This window comes from Emys orbicularis, chromosome 1 (genome assembly GCF_028017835.1).
Source record: "Emys orbicularis isolate rEmyOrb1 chromosome 1, rEmyOrb1.hap1, whole genome shotgun sequence".
Lineage (NCBI taxonomy): Eukaryota > Metazoa > Chordata > Testudines > Emydidae > Emys > Emys orbicularis.
Genome location: NC_088683.1, coordinates 82547869 through 82568616, shown reverse-complemented (window position 1 = coordinate 82568616; position 20748 = coordinate 82547869). Strand labels below are relative to the sequence as shown.

General features: G+C 39.5%; 1 protein-coding gene across 1 annotated transcript in view; it reads right to left on the bottom strand.

The window, feature by feature from the left end:
- The window catches only part of TMTC3 (transmembrane O-mannosyltransferase targeting cadherins 3), a 48679-nt gene that overhangs the window by 17081 nt on the left and 10850 nt on the right, over positions 1-20748 (bottom strand). Inside the window, exons 4-9 of the mRNA XM_065415773.1 lie at positions 19632-19848; positions 17012-17230; positions 11813-11912; positions 10842-10957; positions 6691-6863; positions 4453-4705 (exon numbers count right to left, since the gene is read on the bottom strand). Of these exons, the coding sequence (XP_065271845.1) occupies positions 4453-4705; positions 6691-6863; positions 10842-10957; positions 11813-11912; positions 17012-17230; positions 19632-19820 (1050 nt within the window). The 5' untranslated portion in view covers positions 19821-19848. The remainder of the gene's footprint in view (positions 1-4452; positions 4706-6690; positions 6864-10841; positions 10958-11812; positions 11913-17011; positions 17231-19631; positions 19849-20748) is intronic.

Sequence of the window (20748 nt, the reverse complement as noted above, 5' to 3'; positions counted from 1 at the left end):
GGCAACGTGAAGTTGGGAACCATTGCTTTAGTGGCGCTGGACACCAGAACTGTCACTGGTCCCCTATATAACAGTGACTTTTTGGTAATGGCCCAGGATGGAAGCGTGTAGTAATTTTTTTTGTTTAATATAAAGGGTCTAGGGCAGAGGTGGGAAAACTACGGCCCGTGGGCCACATCCGGCCCGCGGGATCCTATTTCCCGGCCCCTGAATTCCTGGCCTGGGAGGCTCGCCCTCGGCCCCTCCCCCGCTGTTCGTCCTCCCCCGCAGCCTCAACTCACTGCGCCGCCGACGCAATACTCTGGGCGGCGAGCTCCTGGGGCAGCACAGCTGCAGAGCCCAGCCTGACCCGGTGCTCTGTGCTGCGCAGTGCGTGGCTGGCTCCAACCGGGCGGCGCGGCTGCAGTGTCGCCAGCCACCGGTGCTCCAAGCAGCACGGTAAGGGGACAGGGGGAGCTGGAGGGCAGGGGAGTGGATAGTGGTCAGGGTGGGGAACAGGGGTTGAATGGGGACAGGGGGTCCCGGGGGGCGCAGTCAGGAACGAGGGGAGGTTGGATGGGGCGGCAGGGGGCAGTCAGGGGCAGGGGTTCTGGAGGCGGTCAGGGAGAAGGGGTGGTTGGATGGAGCAGTTGTCCCAGGGGGACAGTCAGTAATGAGAGGAGGGGTTGGATGGGGCGTCAGGCAGTCAGGGACGGCGGTTCTGGGGGCAGTCAGGGGACAGAGAGAAGGGGTCCCGGGAGGGCACTCAGGAAGAAAGGGGGTGGTTGGATGGGCTGGCGCAGGGCAGTCAGGGGCGGGGGTTCCGGGTGTGTGTGTGTGAGGGGACAGCGAGCAGGGGGGGTGGATGGGGCAGGGGTCCCAGGGGAGCAGTCAGGAAGAAGGGGGGTTTGGATGGGCCAGGAGTCCAGGGGGACCGTCAGGGGGCCAGAAGCGGGGGTGAGGTGGGGTGGATAGGAGGTGAGGGCTGGGCCACACCCGCCCCCCCCCCCTCCCCCCAAACCGGCCCTCCATACAAATTTACAAAACCCGATGCGGATCTCAGGCCAAAAAGTTTGCCCACCCCTGGTCTAGGGCAAAAAATGATGCTCAGAGTTAACATGGTCAGAAATTACTACAAGAACAGCACTAACAAGCAGAACAGGGTAAGAATACAAAGCGGGGATGCACTCACTAATTATCAATTCTCATTGATATTAAGAGCTATTTAAATGCCCTAACAGTTCACCAATTGTGTTCAATAGCAGTATAAGTTGAATTGTGTTTAGTTTTCTTAAATATTTGTAATATTTGGGATCTGTTTAGGGATATCTTTCATACTAAGTTAATAAAAGTTGTGTAACCAACTTTACTTTGTGTTTTCTATAGTATACCAATTAAATCTGTTTAAGGCAGCCAGAACTGGATGTACATACTGCTGCACCATCTATAATTGCTGTCAGGCACTTCAGAAAGAAGGATTCTGAACAACAGTCTCCTACATGAAGTCAACAGCTTGAGTTACTAGTTAAAGGTCAAAAGGAAATTTGGAACAAGAAAAACCAAAATGACTTGAAAGGTGCTAAACTTTATTACAGAGATCATAACACCCAGTTGTACATACTGACATGGACTCTGGAGACTTATTTCCAAGAACAGGATTTTCAGACTGCTTATGTCAAGCAAAAATGGCAGCTTTCTTTTATGTTGTTGTTCTATTCTGAAAAGGGTCTGTAAAATGGCATTGCGGGATTCCACATTTAATATGGTACATGTAAAATGAGCACAGTTAATGTCTTTTTATAATTTGCCATCCAACTGGCAGACTTGCAAACTCCACCTGGGATCCAAGTGACAACGTGGGTTCTTTTCTTCTCATGCATCATCTGTAGACCAAAATGTGCCCTCAGTGCCAGTTGCAATGGGCTTGCTCAAGTGTAACTCATTGAGTGTTAGTAAATAATTCTCATCAGGATTTTCAAAGGAGGTAGGCACTCAAATTTCAGTGGGATCTGGACACCTAATTTCTTTAGGTTCCTCTGTTGGTGATGCACAAGAAGGAAAAAAATCTAGCTTGCTCTCTCAACTGCTGTAGTTCTGAAGTGCTGACAGGAGTAACAAGCAGTAAACTTATTTTTGTCACTAAACCAAATGGACATGGAGCTAATCCACTAAGTAATGAGGGGTCACATTCACAGGGACTTATCATGGAGCAGAACTGCACTTTAAAATGATCAAATACCAAGTTGTGGGATGAAGAAAAAAATGTTGCTTAACCATATACTATAACCTGTTTTTCCAGTCCATATCAAGTACATAGGGAAAGTATATTAAAATCAGATATAATCATTTAATTAAAATCTGTTAGTAGATACAGCAGTGATGAACACATGGAAACACCTAAAATGAATATATCAGCATAAGCTTTTTAGAGCATAAAGTGCCACCTTAACTACGGCTCTCTTTGGTTACTGAGAGATGTAACTAAACTAAAGGTGAGAAAAAAAGTTATGTCAAAAAACTAAGAGGGAAAAGCTCACCTAATTCAATGGAAGTTGCCATAGCCATTCACTTACTACTACAAATTACTCATCTTGGAAAATTTAACGCTAAATCATAAATTAAAAATATCTGGCATCAGAATAGCTTGAATTACACATTATAAATACTTTGGTTTAATTATGAGATCAAAACAGATAAGAAAGTCAATAGAAACCCAGCTAAAACTGAGCCAGAGTCAACAGGGTTTTCTGGCAGTTTTCAGTACCAGGAGCTGTGATGGCATTTTCTGTCTTGATTCAGAGAACAATATCATCTGCAATTAGATAATTACTGTATTATCTGCAATTAGGTCTGATGGCTTAACTACTTATTCTACACCAAAGCATGCAGTATACCCAAATAGAAAGTGGCTTTGGGACTATTTTAACTCCCTATCTTGTGGATGGTAGATTAGCAAGCACTAAATAAGCAACGTGTTGTAAAAATGCAGAGGTAAAAAATTAGTTCAAAATAAAGTGATACATAAAAAGTCATAACACCAAATTTTCTTTATAGACAATAGATGGGGCCTCATTGTTGGACAATGAAGACACAGTCTACACTTAAGTTTTACCAGAACAAGTATGTGAATCAAAGGCATGATTTTTTGCTGATACACTTATGCTGGTAAAAGACCAAGTGTGGGCACAGTTCTACAGGTATAAGATACTATACAGCTTATTTTTCATTGCGGAACCAGAATGAGCTGTTCTACACTGGTGTGCAAGTTAAAGAGGGTGTCTGCCATTTTTAACTATGCTGGATAAATTAAAGCAACAAAACTTTTAATTGAAGAAAACACCTTATATCCATTGGCTAAGAACAGGTCACACTTGGAAGTCATTGAGTCTTTATTTCAAAACGAGCCAATTAGTGAAAAGACTTTTGGTGGGTTACTTTAGGAAAAGATTTCTAAATCACAATTAAGATATCTAGACAGCAACTGTCTTATACCTTTATTAGGCAGCATTTATAGCTTACCTAGTTTATTTAGATAATGAGCGCTTTCTCACACATTTGCTCTACCAGATGGGTGAAATCTCTTTTTCCACCTACAGTATCAGCTGTGATACAGAGGCATAAATATACTATAGATTTTTATACATCAGTACAAAGTAGATGTACACTGCAATTGGTCTCACTGGACAAAGACTGGGTTTGCCCATTTTACTTAATGACTGTTGTGTGATTTTTCTTAATAGGGTAAACATCTAGGAGGAAAAGAAAGTTGCATGGTAGCAGCTATTTTGATCAAAGTTTGAAAATGGAATATTCTAGAAGATATATAAGTCAATGTTTCTTCATGCTAGCCGAACCACCTACATCCAGCCTACAAGGGGTTCACTGTACTAGTATCCCTAAAGAAAACAGATTAGAAGCAGTTTTCTGACCTACAGTATTGTTTACATGTTACAGTACTGGAGGGATTATTGTATCTAATATATAGTAATGCATCCCCATTTCCTGGTAAATTGGGCTCCAGGCACTTTGACACTGATTCTTTGGCATGAAATCTAACAGCTAAAAGAATTAAAAAAAACAAAAAAAAACCCCACAACCCATGTGTATGCAGCTGTGCTACATGAGGAGACTTGCAGTGAACATTCTATTATAAAAAGATGTTTCAATCAGTGAAGCAGACATTTTAAACACTAGAAATAAAAAGGCCTCTTTAAAATAAGCTAGTACTATTTAACTGACTATTTGTGATGAAAATTCTATTAATCCTTTTTCTCTCTGAACTTGATTATTTTCTCTGGAACTATGGAGTCTCAATGTTCAAGATTCCCTACCAGGGAAAGCCCTTTTATTTCTTAAAAATGATGCTGAAATTCATGTAAGGAAAAGCTAAGGGAATCTCAGGAGTTTTCCACTACTTTCAGTATAGGCCACTTCACTGTAACCAAAAAGACTAAAAACATGCATCATTCCTACCATCAATACAGTCTTGGAGGAATCCCCAGGGTATCGGAGACTGAAGACAATCAAAGATCCCAAAAAGCAAAAAAATGTAATGGTGGCAATATTTCTTATATCTAGGAAAGACTCCACAAGTGGAATAGTTCCCATTGTCCAATCACAGCATAGCTCTGAGGGATTTAGAAGAAGCCAAGCATTTACAGGGAGGAGGTAGTTGAAAGTCAGCTGCCTTGCAGGAGATGGACTTACAGCAGCTGGGTTATCAAACCTAAGTAAGAAGAGAAGAAAAAGAAAAGGACCTTTTAGTTGAAAAAAAGTTACAGCTTAGACCCCACACTGCAATGCAGTCATTTTGCACCACACCACTGCCAGATGCTGGACCTAAAACATCACTTATGTGGGGGACTCCTGCAGCAGGATAAAGATGGATTAGGAACTACCAAGCCATCTTATCTTTGTTGCATTTATAATGTGCATGGCTAGGGAAAGGGGAATTGGCTGGGGCTTCCGTAAACACTTGCCATATCAGCTCCTTAGGACCACTGGCAGATGGCATAAGTTAGAGTAGGCCTGAGGCTGCTCTAAGTTTCTTCAGAGGGCTGGGATGCTACACAACTAGCTTAGCACAGAGGGAGTATAGAGACTACTTTTAAAACCCTTGTTGTGAACAGTCTTTGGCCATAATTAAGTATTCAGACCTAATTTCCAAGGGGAAATGCTAGTATACTACATTTACATATCACTCACAAGAATGACACAAAATTCCAAATTTATGAATAGTAAGAGCAATGAAATTAATAGTAAAGGGTATGTGTCTTCCAAAGTCTGACCACAATAAAGAACCAGTATCTTGAAGAATGGAATCTATATAATGAGTGACAAGTATCTCAGGTTTCACCAAACAGCATTATCTTTCATTATTTTCCTCCATTATTTTGTTTTGACTGCAACAGTACATGTAGTTTTGAACTATATTTCTATTCAAACTGAAATATTAGTACGTGGACTAACACGTTTACAAGAGAAAAACTCAAGTTTGCAGTCCAAATACAGGCAAAATTAGTATGAAATAAAAAAGCGGAGGTTAATATGTTTGAAGCAGTGATAGCTGGCTGTGTTGTAGCCGAGATTTATAAGTACACCGCTACCTCGATATAACGTGACCCAATATAACACGAATTCGGATATAGCACGGTAAAGCAGTGCTCCGGGAGGGCAGGGCTGCGCACTCCGGTGGATCAAAGCAAATTCAATATAACATGGTTTCACCTATAACACGGTAAGATTTTTTGGCTCCCGAGGACAGCGTTATATCGAGGTAGAGGTGTATGTACTTACACAATATTATGAATCTAGACTAAAACACAACCAGCTAACACTGCTTCAAATGTCTTAGCTTGCATCCTAATGGGGCTTTTCAGTCACATTATGCTAACGCACCCGTTTTTTCCATCAAGATGGGACTAATGTGTTTAACATTGAACATGTGAGTAATCCCACTGAGGTTAAAGTTAAGCATGTGGGCTAAAAGCACTTGGAGGATCGGGTCTGATATACAAAGATGCAGCCTAAACAGTGAAAATTAGATTTTAAATATTTTAGCTTTAATCATTTAATTTATTCAGATTACTTCATATTGAGTTCTCAAATGAAATCACAGCTTTCATTACCTTATTCTTTTAATAAATGCATTACTAAAAATAGTTTCTCATCTAAACATGAAATAATTTATCTTTTTTCCAGCTATTTTAGATGATATAGGAGGCTTTATACATTCCAAATATTGATGCTTGATAATCAGACATGCATCTGGAGAGTGGTATTAGAACTGAAGGACTGCAGTTTTACTTATTGTAAACACTAAATTATTTGTGTGTGAGGTTTATTAGACACACATTGCTACTATATATAGTGAAAATGCTTCATTAATGAAGGCTTTTACCTTCTGCCTACAAGTTTGAATATACTAGTGACCAAATGTTCTTACCATTCAATGAGTGCTCACTGGCCACTGCTATTTAACTGGAGCTTAACAACTGCAGTTATTGCTGTAACATAATAGGTGATTTATCACAGATAAATATAAGACTGTATGGGAATTCCAAGATAATATTAAAGTAAGTTAAATCTAAACACTACCTAAAGTATTTTGTGGCCATTTTTAATTGTCACTTAATGAGGTCAGCTTGATTTATTACTATCTTTTAAAATAATAAAACAAACTTTCCCATTAAATTATTTTTTGTTTTTTACCTGGTAAACACTGGAAGCTGAGACTGAATGACCTGGACTCTGACTACAACAAGGAGCAGTGTACTGAACATCAGAACAATAAGCTTTAACAGTGTTTGGAGCATAGAATAAGGAATACTGCATTTCCCTCGGAGAATCTGCATGGCAGCATCCAACAGCATAGGCAAAGTATACTAGAAAACAGAACATGATGTATGTTATCAGACAGTGCAGTCTTGTTTAATCACATTCACTATACTTTACCAATACGAACTTTATTCTAGGGGGACTGTCGGTGCCTGCTAAAGTTAAGGTTGCCTGCCTGGGTCCAGTAACTAACAACTTTTGAAAGCTTTAATATTTTTAACAAAAGCATCCAAGTGTTTTTCACATGGTTTGTCTCTGCTCAAAGTAACTTTTTTTTATTTTAAATAAATATTTCACCTGTTTTTGTATACAAAAATGTGTGTGTGTGTGTGTGTGTGTGTGTGTGTGAGAGTGGAGGGGGAGAAACACTTTCCCCATTATGAAAAAATTCTTGCAAATTTTTTGAACAGCACTAAAGCCAAACAGCTTGTAATATTACACAGAAGTAGCCATCATAGAGGCTAACTTAACTAGGCCTCACTGAGGCTAACAACTAACTGTACTGAAGATGTATGGAACAGGACATTCCACAGGTGTCTAGTCAGTTTCAGATTATGGAGTTAAAAAAACAACAACACACTAATTTTTTGTCAAGACAGCAAAGCTTTTAAGTTCTAAAGGAATGAAATTCCTTTTTGTTTTCTCTTAAAAAATCAATCCCCAAAGTAAAAAAAAAATACCAAAAGTTAAGGTATCATGTGCAGCCTTAAATCTGCATGAAGACAGTCATATTACATGAAGACACAATTCTCAAACACAATTTTTATGACAATTGTAGATACATTCTTTTTTGTTCTTTTACATTAACACCATTTTCACTGTCATAACAGTCCCATACATTTTTATTGACAAACTTTTTAAATAAGGAGTTTTCTTCTTCTCTTTATGGAATTTATTTTATTAATTTTACCAGCAGCTATGCACTATGACTATACATTTTCTGTTCAAACAGCGGCTAGCTTTCTTTCGGTGCAATTCAAGGGCTTAGGCAATTAACTATAAAACTTAGCAATGAATTCAGATGGCCCACATATGTCAACAAATTCTCACTAATAAACTGTTGCATAAACAGAAACAAAGTAAACTCTGTATATTGTATATTTTTCATATAAATAATTTCAGTGAACTCAGGCATAAAACGATATGCTCCAAGATGTTTCATCAAGGTATAAGATTATAGAAAAAAATCAGTATATTCTATTTTATTATTTAAAAAATAATATGGATTATAACTAGACTATTGTAATGCATATGTGCAAGTGGATAGAATTAAGACTGTGTGAGCATTCCCTTACTTTGAGTGTAAGATTTTTGTACTAGGTTTCAATAAAAACTTTTATAGACTGTGAAAAAATATACTGCTTCTTTAAGGGACAGTTGTGGACAGCTTGCTATATAATTAAGAAGGTCCTGCCCCTACAGTTAGGCTGTTTATAACAGGACCAGAAAATTGAATAGGACAAAGGGCAGTAGAAGCCACACCGAGTTTAGTTTCTCTTTCAGGATCTAGAACAGGGTGGGCAAACTACAGCCCGGGGGCCACAACCAGTCCTTCAGAAGTTTTGGGAGTGGGGTCCGGGGCTTGCCCTGCTCCACGTGTGCTGTGGCTCCGCATGGCTCCCAAAAGCAGAGGCATGTCCCTGCTCTGGCTCCTATGTGTAGGGGCAGCCGGGAACCGCGGTCAATGGGAGCTGCAGGGGTAGCACCTGTGGATGAGGCAGCATGCAGAGCTGCCTGGCCACGCCTCTGCGTAGGAATCAGAGGGGGGGCATGCTGCTGCTACTGGGACTGCTTGAGGTAAGTACCACCCGGAGCCTGCACCCCTGACCCCCTCCTATGCCCCAACCCTGATCCCCCTCCCACCCTCTGAACCCCTCGGCCCCAGCACAGTGCTCCCTCCTACACCCCCGACCCCTCAGCCGCACCCCAGAGCCCGTGACCCCAGCTGGAGCCCTCACCCCCTCCCGCACTCTAACCCCCAATTTCATGAGCATTCATGGCACACCATACAATTTCCATACCCAGATGTGGCCCTTGGGCCAAAAAGTTTGCCCACCCCTGATCTAGGAGATCAGCCTAACCAAACTCTGAGTCTTTGTTTTGTGGACTTTAATATAGGGAACTAGCTCTGAACCAGGGCCCTGTGGTGAAGTATTGTAATTGCTTATGTCCTCAAACCTTATTAAAAGGGGACATGCTATTTTGTTATGATGTTGGCTTCTCCTGGCCCTGGGCTGTTAAAGTGAATCTATTGCTGTCGCAGCTGGGGAAATTAAGGTGGAGCACATCTGCAGTGCCATACTGGGCTCCAAGAGGGCATATGAGGATCACCCATGACTTTGCAATGACAAAATAATGAAAATACAGTAGATTCTGCTTATTAGCAGCCCCTTGGTTGCCAGCAAAAAGTTGCAATTATCTAGCAGTTACCAATAAGTGAAGGCAGGTGTGTGAAGATCTGCAGTAATGAAGCACTGTAAGGTGCCTTCCCTTGCTGCGGGCAAGGCAGCAGCATGAAGGGGGTCTGCGGCCTGGCACTTTCCACAAGGAGGGGAGGCTGTGGGCCAGCCAGTGCAGGACAGCAGTGGGGAGAGGTACTGCAAAGCTCTGAGCCCCAAGTGCCCTGTGAAAAGCCCTGGCATCTGGGCTGCAGGCCCACCCTCCCTGCACCCACGTTGTCTACTGCCTCCTCACCCAGTCCGCAACTCCAGGACTCTGGCAGGGCTTCTGCTTTGGGCAGAGATGTGGGTGCCACAGCCCAATGCCACCTGTGTGATCCCTGTGGGCAAGAAAGTTTGCAGGGCTGCAGCCAAGGAAAGAAGTACTAGGATGTGCGTTCCCTGGCTGCAACCCCACAAACCTGCCTGCGGGCAGGACTTTCGTTCAAAAAGAGTTTTCAAAAAGCATGCCATTGCCAATATCTGAATCCCATTAACCTATATTAATGTCAATGGCATGGGATGGGTTCCTGGAAAAACGCCGTTAAAGAAGTTGTTAAAAATAAGGCTTGCTATTAAGTGGCATCCACTGTATAAAGAAATACTACTGAATTAGTTTAGAAATTCTAGACCAAAATTTCAAAGGTAGGAACAAGTCAAAAGACACATGCATAAACTGCACATACAAAACACACAAGCAAATTTTTGCAGGCACAAAGTTGAAAATGTAGCCTTGAATGCTTGTTATTGACAATTTCTTTTTATTTTGGCTAATATTTTTGCAGTTTTGGCACATAACTTCTAAAAATAAAATTTCTTAAAATCCGTAATTAAATATACTTAAACTATACAAACTATACTACTGAAAGATATGTTAAGAAAAAAAACATTATTTTAATGGCTAGGAATATCACCCTCTCTTGATAAAGAAAATTAATATGAAATTATGGATAAGTCAAATTTTAACTGTCAAAGGGTAAAATGAAACCTTACATTTTAAAATATATTTTATTTAGAAACTGACTTTAGAGCCTTTACAGAAGGATGAGATTTCACAAAAAACTAAATGCTAATTGATTCAAATGTGATACTCCAGAACACTTGGTAGTTCATTAACATCTGATGAAAAAGTCTCCATAGAAAGCACCTTCTCTAATTTCATGTAAAGAAATGAAAAGGAAAATTAATTTTTATGTGCCCTACACTTTAACCACATTATATACATAATTCTGGCCTTTGCAAGGTCAGTCTGTATTCAAATTAAAGAGATGTCAAATTTTAATTTATTTCCATTTTTGCTAATATCTTTGTCTGCATACAAAAGTACCTGTGTTAGTAGGTATTTACATGATACAGTGAGGGGGAACATATGCATTTTTTGTTTCAAAATCAGAAAAATACAGTTTGCTTCAGCAGACAAAATACTCAGCACAATCTGGGTCTTTCAAACATCACAAATTTAAAGCATTCGTTTCAAACATCACATTTTAAAGTATGTGATGGTTATTTAAAACTCTTACAAAAATACTGCAGATCTGCTTGACAAAGGAAATAGTTACAATGGAAATTTTTACAACAATAACTTACCCCTTGAGCTATAAATACTTCATAGACACAGCATATCCCCACCACTGTTATTCCTTGCTCTTTGCACAATGTTGCAACGGCTACTAGACACACTGTCACTGCAATTGGAGTCCACACTGCAACGTAAAAGGACAGACATTATAAAAACACACTATTTTACAGGACAGCCATGTGAACAACACAATTTGACTAATTAAAGTTAACTATCTACAATTTTCACTTGCCAGTATTTCAACAAGATCCCTATTACGTTGCAGTTTATCTACACATTTACCACCTGTTCTGTCTTTGCCTCACTTTACATTAAGTACCTTATCAGTTTCTCAGTCATCTCTTTGAAGCTGAAATATGTGATAAAGAAAAGAGGTGTGAAGACTTTTATAAATATTCCAAATAGGAAAATGAAAAGAAAATAATTTTTACTAGCTTTCCAAAAATTTCTTTTCATACCTGTATCTCTAAGCCAATGGTTTTCAACTTTTGATCTGTGGACCCCCCTTCCTAAGATTTCCAGAAGGGTCTGCACTTCCATTTGAAATTTTTTAGGGGACTGCAAATGAAAAAAAGTTGGAAACCACCGCTCTAAGCAATACTTGCATAAATTTCCAAGTGTTGCAGCCGTTAGAACAGGGGACTGATTCTTAACTCCTAAGTTCTACTTCCAAATCTGTCACTGACTTCGGAGAGTCAATTAGCCTATGTACTCCAGTACACTCTCCTCTATAAAAATGAAAATAGTAACCCTTTTTATTAGAAAGTTGTACGGTTTAGTTAATGATTGTAACTCAGATAAAAGGCACTTTATAGTACAAAGTATTATTTATGGTATTACCAAGGCACCATCAGTCTGAATTAAGGAGACTTTCTTTAAGACTAACTGGTTAACCGGAATATTTATGTTTATATTTTACTACCTGTAACCAATATAGTAAAATCAAAACCGTTCTGTATATATGATGTTAGGTATTTACCTATGGTATTGTCTGGCCCTTTTGATTTGGTGTATGACAAAAAAGCAGCTAGAAAAAAGATAGATGATAAAAGCTCTGCTCTGCCAACCACTCCAGTTACCTGATGGGGGGAAAAAAGTTAACACTGTTAACTTCTGAACAGAATTAGGTCTTGAAAATTGCTCATATTACAGAAATTAGAAGCCAGTGATAGAACTAAACAAGAAGAAAAAAAAAAGGGCCTGAATCTTCCTCAGGTATGTAAGTGCAACTCCTGTTGAGTTCACTTTAGAACTGCACCCATATATCTGAGATCAGACTGGGGCTTAACTACTTCCACCAACTACATATACAGTCCTCAAGTGCCCTCATGTGGCAAATGTCTGGAATTACTCATCTACTATCTAATTCAGGAGTCGGCAACGTTCGGCACGCGGCTCGCCAGGGTAAGCACCCTGGCGGGCCGGGCCAGTTTTATTTACCTGATGACGCGGCAGGTTCGGCCGATCGTGGCCCCCACTGGCCGCGGTTCGCCGTCCCGGGCCAATGGGGGCGGCGAGAAGCGGCATGGGCGAGCAATGTGTTGGCCACGGCTTCCCGCCGCCCCCATTGGCCCGGGACGGCGAACCGCGGCCAGTGGGGGCGGCGATCGGCCGAACCTGCCGCGTCAGCAGGTAAATAAAATTGGCCCGGCCCGCCAGGGTGCTTACCCTGGCGAGCCACGTGCTGAACGTTGCCGACCCCTGATCTAATTAAATTACTGGAGTATTTACTATGAATAACCCTTGCAAAGAACATACAATATGATTTCAATGAAAGTTCATTGTACAGCATGAGAGTAGTATGACCCTTATCCTAAATTTATTGGTACTGTAATTTTATAGTATAACTTTAAAACAAGGTACAGACCTCCTCTGTACATTGTAGAAGGGTGTGTAAATAGGCAAGATAAAGAAACAATGTATCACATCAGCAATGAAATAAAGTGATAAAATTATAGATAGAGTGACTTGACCAAGTCATGAACCGTTATTAGCCAAACAGAACTAAAATGAGTAGCTGCTTCTGTAAAGATGAGAGGCAAGTCAATCCTTACACTAATTAATAAAAGGACGGAGAAAATAAAATAAACTACTTACCGGTAATTCTTTTTCTCAAAGATATGTCTCTCTGAATTGCTACTCTTGGGTTTGTGCTTGTGTGATGAAGTGGGAATTTTTCTTAATATTCTGTATGAATTCTGTGTGTGCCTCAGTTTCCCCTAAGTGCTGCATGGTTAACTAGATGGTGGTAAAAGGTGGCTTATTCTTTGTAGCAATCCAGTGGAATTGACACCTGGTTGTCTGGGGCCTCACACCCATGATGAACTCGGAAGACAATGGCCCCGACATTCAGTGCCTAACAAACAATGAAAGACCTGGGATTGCAGACCCCCTCTCTGTAGGAAGCCAGTCAGTTTTGGCCAGCAGGAGAACAAAGAGCTAAGGAGGATGACCAGGTGACCTGTTTTTGTCTGGGAATGAGAACAAAGAATGGAGGAGGTGCCCTTGAATATAATGTGGACTACTGGAAGCAGGAGACATGCTTCTCGACTGGGGCAATTGTGGAGGAGGCTCTGGAGGGTCAGGACTGAGCCAGACAGACTGAGTTGTAACTTTCTATCCTCGATGCTATCTAACAACGTTCTACGCTGTGTTCCAGACATCCAATAAACCTTTCTGCTTTGACAATGCTGCCTGAAAGTCATTCCAATCTAAGGAAGTTGGGGGATACATTGCTCCCTTTGGGTGTGCAGAAGGCTCCAGGGTTTGATCACAGGAGGTGGTGAAGCCAAGGGGTTTGCCCCAGTGAGAGTGTGATCCTAAAGGGGGTGAACATTCTAAATGAGTCCTCTCAGGGACTGTTCCAAAGCCGTGCAAGAGCACTGGACCTGTGGATCTGTGACAGCTTGGAAGCACAAGACTGGACAAGAACTCCCTGGTCTTTAAATTTTTGGAAGTTTGAGACACTTAATAAAATACCTTCCTTTGAAAAGCTTGTAATGGTGACTCAAATAAAAAACAATTGCAAATAAGGTAAAAATATCCTAAATAATTTTTTTTCAAATTCTGAGGGAAAAAGTTGAGAGGTGATGCAGAGATCTATATGTTTAGAGAACAAGAATTATAAAGAAGTATTATTTTCCCCAAACATATGCTTCCCACTCTTGGGCACTAAAGCTAAAGATACATCTCTAAAATAAGAAATAAAAAGATTAACAAGAGAAAAATCAAATCTAATCATGCCTTAAAACAGTGATTCTCAAACTTTTGTACAGTAACTCCTCACTTAAAGTCGTCCTGGTTAACGTTGTTTCGTTGTTACGTTGTGATGAATTAGGGAACATGCTTGTTTAAAGTTGTGCAATGCTCCCTTCTAACGTCGTTTGGCAGCCGCCTGCTTTGTCCACTGCTTGCAGGAAGAGCAGCCTGTTGCAGCTAGCTGGTGGGGGCTTGGAACCAGGGTGGACCGGCAGCCCCCCTATCAGCTCCCCGCTCCCCTAAGTTCCCTGTGCAGCAGCTGCCCAACAGGCTATCAATTGCCGGCAGTTCAGCTGTCCCTCCCACCACTGCCATGTGCTGCTCCTGCCCTCTGCCTTGGAGCTGCTCCCCGAGACTCCTGCTTACTATGTGGGGGGAGGGGAGGAAAAGGGGGGCTGTCAGGTCCTGCACCCTGCTTACCCCATCTTCCATAGAGCAGGGGGGACACACGACAGGGCTCAGGATGGAGGGAGCTTGCTGGCAGCAGCTGCAGTCTCAGCAAGCTGATCTAATTAACAAGGCAGTGTACTTAAGAGTAGGGTCATGGGAAATGCGCATCTCTCTCTCTCTCTCTCACACACAGGGTGTGTGTCTCTGTCTGCGATGCTATCTCCCCTCCCTCCATTCCTGCTGCCTTGTAGAGCGTGAGAGTTAACCCTTGAGGGCTCAGCCAATTGCTAGTTCATCATTTAGCAGTAAGGCATTCCCTGGGAAATATCCAACCCTCTGATCCCTCCACCTCAACCAAGCTTCACAATCATCATCACTGTGTACCAGTATTAAATTGTTTGTTTAAAACTTATACTGTACACACACACACAGTATATATATATATATATATATATATAAAGTCTTCTCTGATGAAAAATATTTCCCTGGAACCTAACCCCCTCATTTACATTAATTCGTATGGGGAAATTGGATTTGCTTAACATCATTCCTGAAAAATGTGACTTTAAGCGAAACATAACTACAACGTTAAGTGAGGAGTTACTGTACTGGTGATCACTTTCACATAGCAAGCATCTGTGTGCAACCCCCCTTATAAATTAAAAACACTTTTTTACACATTTAACACTATTATAAATGCTGGAGGCAAAGCGAGGTTTGGGGTGGAGGCTGACAGCTCATGACCCACCATGTAATAACCTCATGACCCCCTGAGGGGTCCCAACCCCCAGTTTGAGAACCCCTGCCTTAAAAGGTGAAAAACAGGACTAGTTTCTCTTTTTGGTGTATATGAAAGATAACTCCTTTACAATGCAAAAAGTTGGGGAGGACTAAGATATATTCAGAAAATTTTAAAAAGTAGGCAACTTAAAGAGAATTCCTGAGACAAATACAATTCTTGGGATTAGGAGTGTCTGAGGAACAGGTTTGTGAACAATGTCATCCTGGATGGAAACCCAATCTATACAAAGATGCACTTGGAAATATGTACAGAAAATACCATGTAGCTGCTTTACAAATCTCCGGGATAGAAACAGATCTGATGCTAGCTAACCAGAGCTGCTCCGTTCCAAAAAGAATTGAGTTGTGACATTACCAAGCTACCAGACTGGTTGGCTGAAGCAGTAAAAATACAATCAAAAAGCCCTGTAGACAAGGTATTCTTGGCAGTAATGAAGTTTATTGTTTTGGTGTAAACAAGACAGATGGTGAATCTGCAAGACACTCAATGTCAGAACTAGAAGTAGTCCAATGATGGACAATGAATGTGGCAGGGAAAATACTTCCATAATGATTAAAAGAAGACATGATGGAGGTATAAGAAAATAATTAACGGTATAAAGTGACTCCACTGGATGCACCAAATTAAATTATCATAATACGAGAACAAGGGAGCAACCCATGAAATCGAAAGCAATCATTCAAATCTGAAACGAGGAAATAGTATTTATACAATGCATAAATAACCTGTGAAACTCCCTGCCACAAGATATCCCTGAAACATGAGATCAGGAGGAGGCAAAAAGAGGATAATAAATTTATTCTGATAACATCCGCAGATTACACAAGAGAACACAAATAAGGAGGTATAAATCCGTATGCTTCCAGGCATAACCAACCTCAACAGTTGGAGGTTAGGAAGAATATCCTGTATGGGCAGAGTATACCCTGTCTACTATGGAAATTCTTGCATCTTTCTCAAGTTTCCGGTACTGCTCACTGTCAAAGACAGGACACTGGACTAGATGGACCACAAGTTTGATCTAGTATGACAATCACTATGTTCCTAAGGGCTCTAGTGTACGTTCCAGATAAAACATACAGATATTTTCACATCAAACTTGTGGAAAAAGTCCTTATTGGGATGGCTGTACAGTAATGAAAAAAGGTTGTCAGGATAACTGGTGTAATTGGAGTGGAACTCCATTACCACTTTCAGAAGGGACTTAAAGTGTAACCATAGCACTACCTAATCCTTGTAGAACTTAGTGTAAAATGAATTATTAGGTAGAGCCAGAAGTTCATTCATTCTGTGAGCTAAGCTAACTGGCTCCAAGAAAAGCTTCCACAACTTTGTTTAAACACAAAAAAACAAACCAGGATCTGGATCATCCTTGACTATTGTGCTATGATTGTCAATTATTTCTAATTGTTTTGAATTGTGTTGAATTATTAGTTTTGCAATGCAGCTACTTGTCCACTATGAATTGGATTGAGATCATAAAAGTAATTTAACACAAGCCACAAAATCTGAATTGGGATAGATTTAAACTGTGGAACTTTTTTTGCACAATAGCAAAAGCCGTATCAAATCCTCACTGTTAAAATGCGTTTAACTTTATGATACTTTTTCTTACACTTCAGCAGTATAAATACTTTTAGAGGCTACAATATACTCACACACACAAAATTAAATTGAGCCACAAATTTTAATAAATGAATGAAAAATGCCCTTCTCAGGTTTACCTACCGCTTCAGTGTGTATTGGGTGCACTGCAAACAGCAAGGATGCAATTACACTGCTCCTGTTGTCCAGAAAAAGCTTACAGACCTTAAGGAAGACTATGCAAACCACCGCATGAAAAACCACATTTAGGAGGTGATAAGAAACGGCATTTAACTCACTGAAGAGGTAGTTTAAACGAAATGTGAGGACAGTAAGCGGTCGATATGACTTATGACTCCTCTCCTACAGGGAAATAAATAAACCATAATAATCATCAATTTACACTAATACAGGGCCTTTAATCCCAAAGCAATTTAAACTACACACAAGTATTTTTTCCACTACTGAAGTGCATCTACCGAAGATGAAAACACCAGTTGGTTAACAGCGCAGAGTAGCACTATGCAGCAATTAGGAGCAGAAAGTAGACTGACATCCATTTAAAATTCTAGGGAGAATTACGGAGGATAGGAAAAATGTAAAGAGTTAATTTTGATAATTTCCCCAGCTTCCAAATGGGTATTGTACATTTTTCAAGTATACTGTCTGATCCACTACTTACCATAGCTGGTGCTCTACTAGATAAAGCACTCATAAAAATGGCCAAAAATATAAAAATAAAATTCAACTATTTTTAATACATGTATTAGTTTGATATATGAGCAAAGTTTGTATCTATCTAGGTTCTTCTTTGGCCTTCATGAGCACACTTCTGAATTATATAATGTGTACTCAAAGCTGGTTTAACCAGAAAAGTGAAAATAAAATGTGTATTATTTTACTCATTATCATCCATGCTATTTATACCATTCCAGTCTGGCATGTCTTAAAAATACACACATTTTTAAATAAGAAGTATTTGAGATGAAACGATTAGGATAGTTTTCTCAAAGATTATTAATCTGTTTAATTGATAAATAAATCTTATAATTTAGATATTCTGAATGTACAGTTTGGTGAGAACTCTTTCTAGATTACTGGGAGTTAGTAGAGTTGTCACATGTCATTATAAAGATAATTTTCCTTAGATATGAAATGAGTGTGGATTGACATAAGACTGTGAAGTCACAATAAGTAGGATATTAATGTAACTCTTCGTTGAAAAGGTTTGCTATTAATATAGGCACCAATTGCTATTAATATAGGCACCAGAAATTACAAATACCCATCTACAGTATTATATCCTAACACTGCCAGCTAGTAAGAAAGTCCCAAATCCTATTTCATGGCTATATAGTCAGAGGACTGTTTCTTAAAACGATATAATATCACAGCCATAAAAATATATTTTAAAATATGTGGAAGTGTTTACAAACTATTTTTATGGCATTTTATTTTATTCTTGTGATACTAAATCTTAGGAAGTTATCAAACTGAGAAAAATAAATTAATGTTCATGAAGAAATACATGGATTGTACTGACATTTCTTAAATTGTTGGGTGATCTGTAAAACAAATATAGGGAAACTAATTAATTAACTGGCTAATTAACATAGGTAAACATTTGATGCATCTGAAATTTTGTTTTATTTCAGGGTACAGTCCTTATGAATTGTAAAATAGTGAGACTGTATCAGAGTAGATTTGTTTACTAGTAAAGCACATTCCTAATGGTTAAAGTGTTGTAATAGTTCTTTGGGTTTCTCTCAAACTGAAAAAAATTCAATACTCAACTGTTAGGTTTACATTACAATTAAACAGAGCTTGGCAGTTTTGTATATGTGAGACCATTTACTTTTTAGCAGTTGGATTTTAGCTGTGAATATATGCATGCATACTTTATTTAATCTCTGTATTTCTACTAAGGTCTCAGAATGTCTAATATCAGACCTGAGGATACAACAGACTGTGTACAGAGGCTTATCTAGGTACTTATATGCCCCTCTCCCTCCATTTTAGTAATGAGTGCCTCCAAAACATTAATGAATTTCTTATGTGAGACTGGGAAATATTTGGAAGTGAGGCACAGATGACGAAATCCTCGCCCCAATGAAGTCAAAAGGAGTTTTGCCAGGATTTCATCTAGGGAGATGAAGTGATTTGCCCAAGGTAAAGTTTGGGAACTCATCTCTCCCAAGTACTAGGCAACTGCACGAATTACAAGACCATCTTTTCTTCCAGTTTCCATAGAATAGTCTACTATTGGGGTTTTTTGTAATTGTTTTTAATTCTTGGATAGTGTTCAGATACTACAAGTTCTAATATAAAAAATAAGACTGGACGGACAAAAGCATTATAGGGGATACCGGCCTAGTTTATATTTTGTTGCAAGAGGCTGTTGATTAACCAAACAAGTTTATAAAACACATAAATCAGGAACACAGGTTAGAAATTGGTATTTACCAACTACACCTCTACCTCGATATAACGCTACCCGATATAACACAAATTTGGATAGAACGCGGTAAAGCAGTGCTCTGGGGGGGCAGGGCTGCACACTGTGGGGGATCAAAGCAAGTTCAATATAACACGGTTTTACCTATAAGGCGGTAAGATTTTTTGGCTCCCGAGGACAGCATTATATCGAGGTAAAGGTGTATCAAACTATTCTGCAAAAATGAAATGATAAAGGAGAACATAAGAAGTGGAACTTTGAAGAACTTACAATATTTCTGAGACTAAATATATCTTATGGCCAATTTACCTCAGACATCGGAGTCCCCCAGAAGTCATTCTGAAACAGATTTTTTAAAGGAGTAGAAGGATGCAAGTCTTTATTGTCCAGAATTGCTGAAACATCATCAAAAACGAAGCTACAGAAGAGACTGTTCCAGTAACAGGCTGCCACCACACCTACTATCAGTGCTATTTCCTTCAGGCTAACATCAGCCATCTTCTCTGCAAGCTTTCATGGATTAAATCTGGAAAAATTGACAGTTTCATGAACACAGATTTTATTGATTTCAATTTTAGTTTATTTCAACTTCAGCTGTTGAACAGCTTTAGAACAATCCATATTAAAAAGGTATAAACACTACAAAACTAAATTCATTCAAAGCTAAATTTATACACACGAGGTCACAGTAATAAATTTAAGCTTAAAACTGAGGTTTTCAAAACAAATTTTACAAAACCTAATATTAAGAAAAATGTTGTGACTAAACTTTATCCCCTTAATGAAGGCTTACATCCAAACAAACCTCTCTTCTGCTGTGTTTCATTTACTTATTTCAATTTACAAAAAAATCAAAAGTGGCTATCACATACCATAAGCCTTGCTGCCAGAGACACTTGTAGTCAGAGCACTGCCCTATGAATGGTATAGATTGGGGCTATCAATTAATCACAATTCATGCATACAGTTAACGCAAAACAAATTAAATTAAAAAAAGTCATGATTAATCACAGTATTAGTTGCACTGTTAAACAATAAGAGAATACTAATTTAAATTTATTATAAATATTTTGGATGTTTTTCTACATTTTCAAATATATTGATTTCAATTACAACACAGAATGCAAAGTGTACAGTGCTCACTTTATATTATTTTTTATTACAAATATTTGCACTGTAAAAACAAACAAAATAAATAGTATTTTTCAATTCACCTCAAACAAGTCCACTCAGTTTTACTTCTTGTTTAGCCAATTGCTAAGACAATCAAGTTTGTTTACATTTCCGGGCGATAACGCTGCCCGCTTTTTATTTACGTCACCTGAAAGTGAGAACAGGCATTCGCATGGCACTGTTGTAGCCTGCATTGCAAGGTATTTATGTGCCAGGTATGCTAAACATTCATACGCCCCTTCATGCTTCGACT